Below are 1,855 nucleotides of genomic sequence, written 5' to 3'. Positions count from 1 at the left end.
AATATAGATGAGTTAACTAGTAACCAATAGAAGTAAGAATTAGAAATGCATATGTATACGTGTTATCATATATAAGTAATAGAAAAGTTATGTTAGATGCCTCACTCAGACAGAGTGGGGACAGTTTTGTATCTTTTGTCTAAAAAAAGATAAGGGACTCCTTTTAAATGAGCTGTTGACCAGTTCTGAGACTACTGAATCAGGCAGCCGCACCTAGCCTTCGGGTTAGAAAGCAAGGGCTTGATTTGGGAACCTCGTGAACCAACAGACCTCCTTAGTTTATGACTTTGTGAAACAATAAAAGTTTTAAATTGAACATCCAGGTCTGAGCCTGTGCTTAATTCAGTCCTTATATAATTCGGCACGAACTCACACAGAAGCCAACTTGGTATTTAAATAAAATAAAATGCAATTTTTAGGAAGTTTGTGGGATTCATATTTTAGTTGCCAACAACATGCATGTCTAGAACATGTTAAATCTGGTAGCAAAAATTTTAAAACAGATGCCAAACCCTTCACTCTCAGTAAAAACAAACAAACAAATAAAATGAAAATATCATGCCACAGCATTCAAGCTGTTTGGGTCATCAGTGCAAAGACTATTTTAGACCAGATCCAGGTGTGTGCATTCATACACAGATGCAGTAAAACAAATTTATCTAACTTTAGTGCTAGAAGCTGTAGCATATAAGCATATCATATATACTTATGCTATCCTATGTATTTATACTACCAAATTAAAATGAGAAAAATGAAGAATTGTTACAGCATATATCTTTATATACGAGATATACATTAACACTTCCATAAGTTTACTGCATTTTATAGATGTAAGAAGTTCAAACTTTAAAGGGCCTTCATAAGGCTTTCACCGAAAGCTGAACTCACCGCTATTCGCAGGATCGAGGCTTTCACTGAGGTCCATTTGTCTTGCCTACGATCTATGACAAGGATAAATCCAATTCCAGCATCTCGCAAGCTAAGTTTGGAGGGAATAAAAGAAAAACTATAGTTACAACACACAGCTGAAATCTGTCTCCAGTTCTCTGAAGCCATAGTTCACAGTTGAGCAAAATTAGTAAATTAACCTTCTTGCGCTGAACCTTAAGTTATTTCAATTATGCATGTGACTGCATACAGTTACCATGAGGAAGACAGTGCTCCCAAATGGATTTGATGCAGCTTCATTTAGTCAACACACAGAACTGCCATCAACCATAGGAGGCAAGATTTTTGCATGTCCTGTACCAAAATTCCTTGAAGAGAATGTACGTCCCTTCAGTTTTTTAGGAGGATTGTTACAAACATAATCCATCTTTCACGTACTTTTTGAAATTCAAGGTTGAAAATAGAATCATTTCCCTTCTACAAATGTTACTGTAAACTCCCTCTTGGATTCATTCCTTACTCTGTTGGTGTCTGAACCCATTTAAAAAACACAAGCTCCTAGGATCCATGCCTCCCATTAATTCTTGCATCTGAATTTTTCAGTCTTCCATGTTAGAAACTTCCTAATAGGGGAATTTTTATATTCAAAGCAAAAAATCCCCACGGAATCCAAGAGCTCAAAGTCATACACTAGAAAAAGAAGATAAGATGCACTTCTTTGGGAAGGAAACATCTGTGAGAAAGATCACACTCGAATCCACTTGTAAAGATGACCTTTGTTTTTCTGCTGCATTCAACTGCAAGTCTTACAGTCACAGAGTACAAATAAAGAAATCTGCTACTGTTTTGTATTTCACATCCAAGCCAACTGTGTGATGCCAGCAGCAGACTTGCCAGCCAATCGCTACTGGAATGAAAATGACAGGCAAGTACAAGGCAAGCTGCCTTGAATGCCTTTTTTTTTTTT

The 1,855-nt window shown here is 36.7% G+C and overlaps 1 protein-coding gene across 5 annotated transcripts in view; it reads right to left on the bottom strand.

Annotated features, from left to right (window-relative positions):
* Window positions 1-1,855, bottom strand: part of MCF2L (MCF.2 cell line derived transforming sequence like) — a 270,182-nt gene that overhangs the window by 94,572 nt on the left and 173,755 nt on the right. For all 5 annotated transcript variants that reach the window (XM_019524969.1, XM_019524968.1, XM_019524970.1 and 2 more), the window contains exon 4: window positions 889-979. In XM_019524969.1, coding sequence (XP_019380514.1) covers window positions 889-979 — 91 coding nt within the window. The remainder of the gene's footprint in view (window positions 1-888; window positions 980-1,855) is intronic.

The sequence above is a fragment of the Gavialis gangeticus genome, unplaced genomic scaffold (assembly GCF_001723915.1).
Source record: "Gavialis gangeticus isolate Ggan-Ray unplaced genomic scaffold, GavGan_comp1, whole genome shotgun sequence".
NCBI lineage: Eukaryota > Metazoa > Chordata > Crocodylia > Gavialidae > Gavialis > Gavialis gangeticus.
The sequence above is the reverse complement of the archived record's forward strand: the minus strand, read 5'-3'. Positions and strand labels throughout refer to the sequence as shown.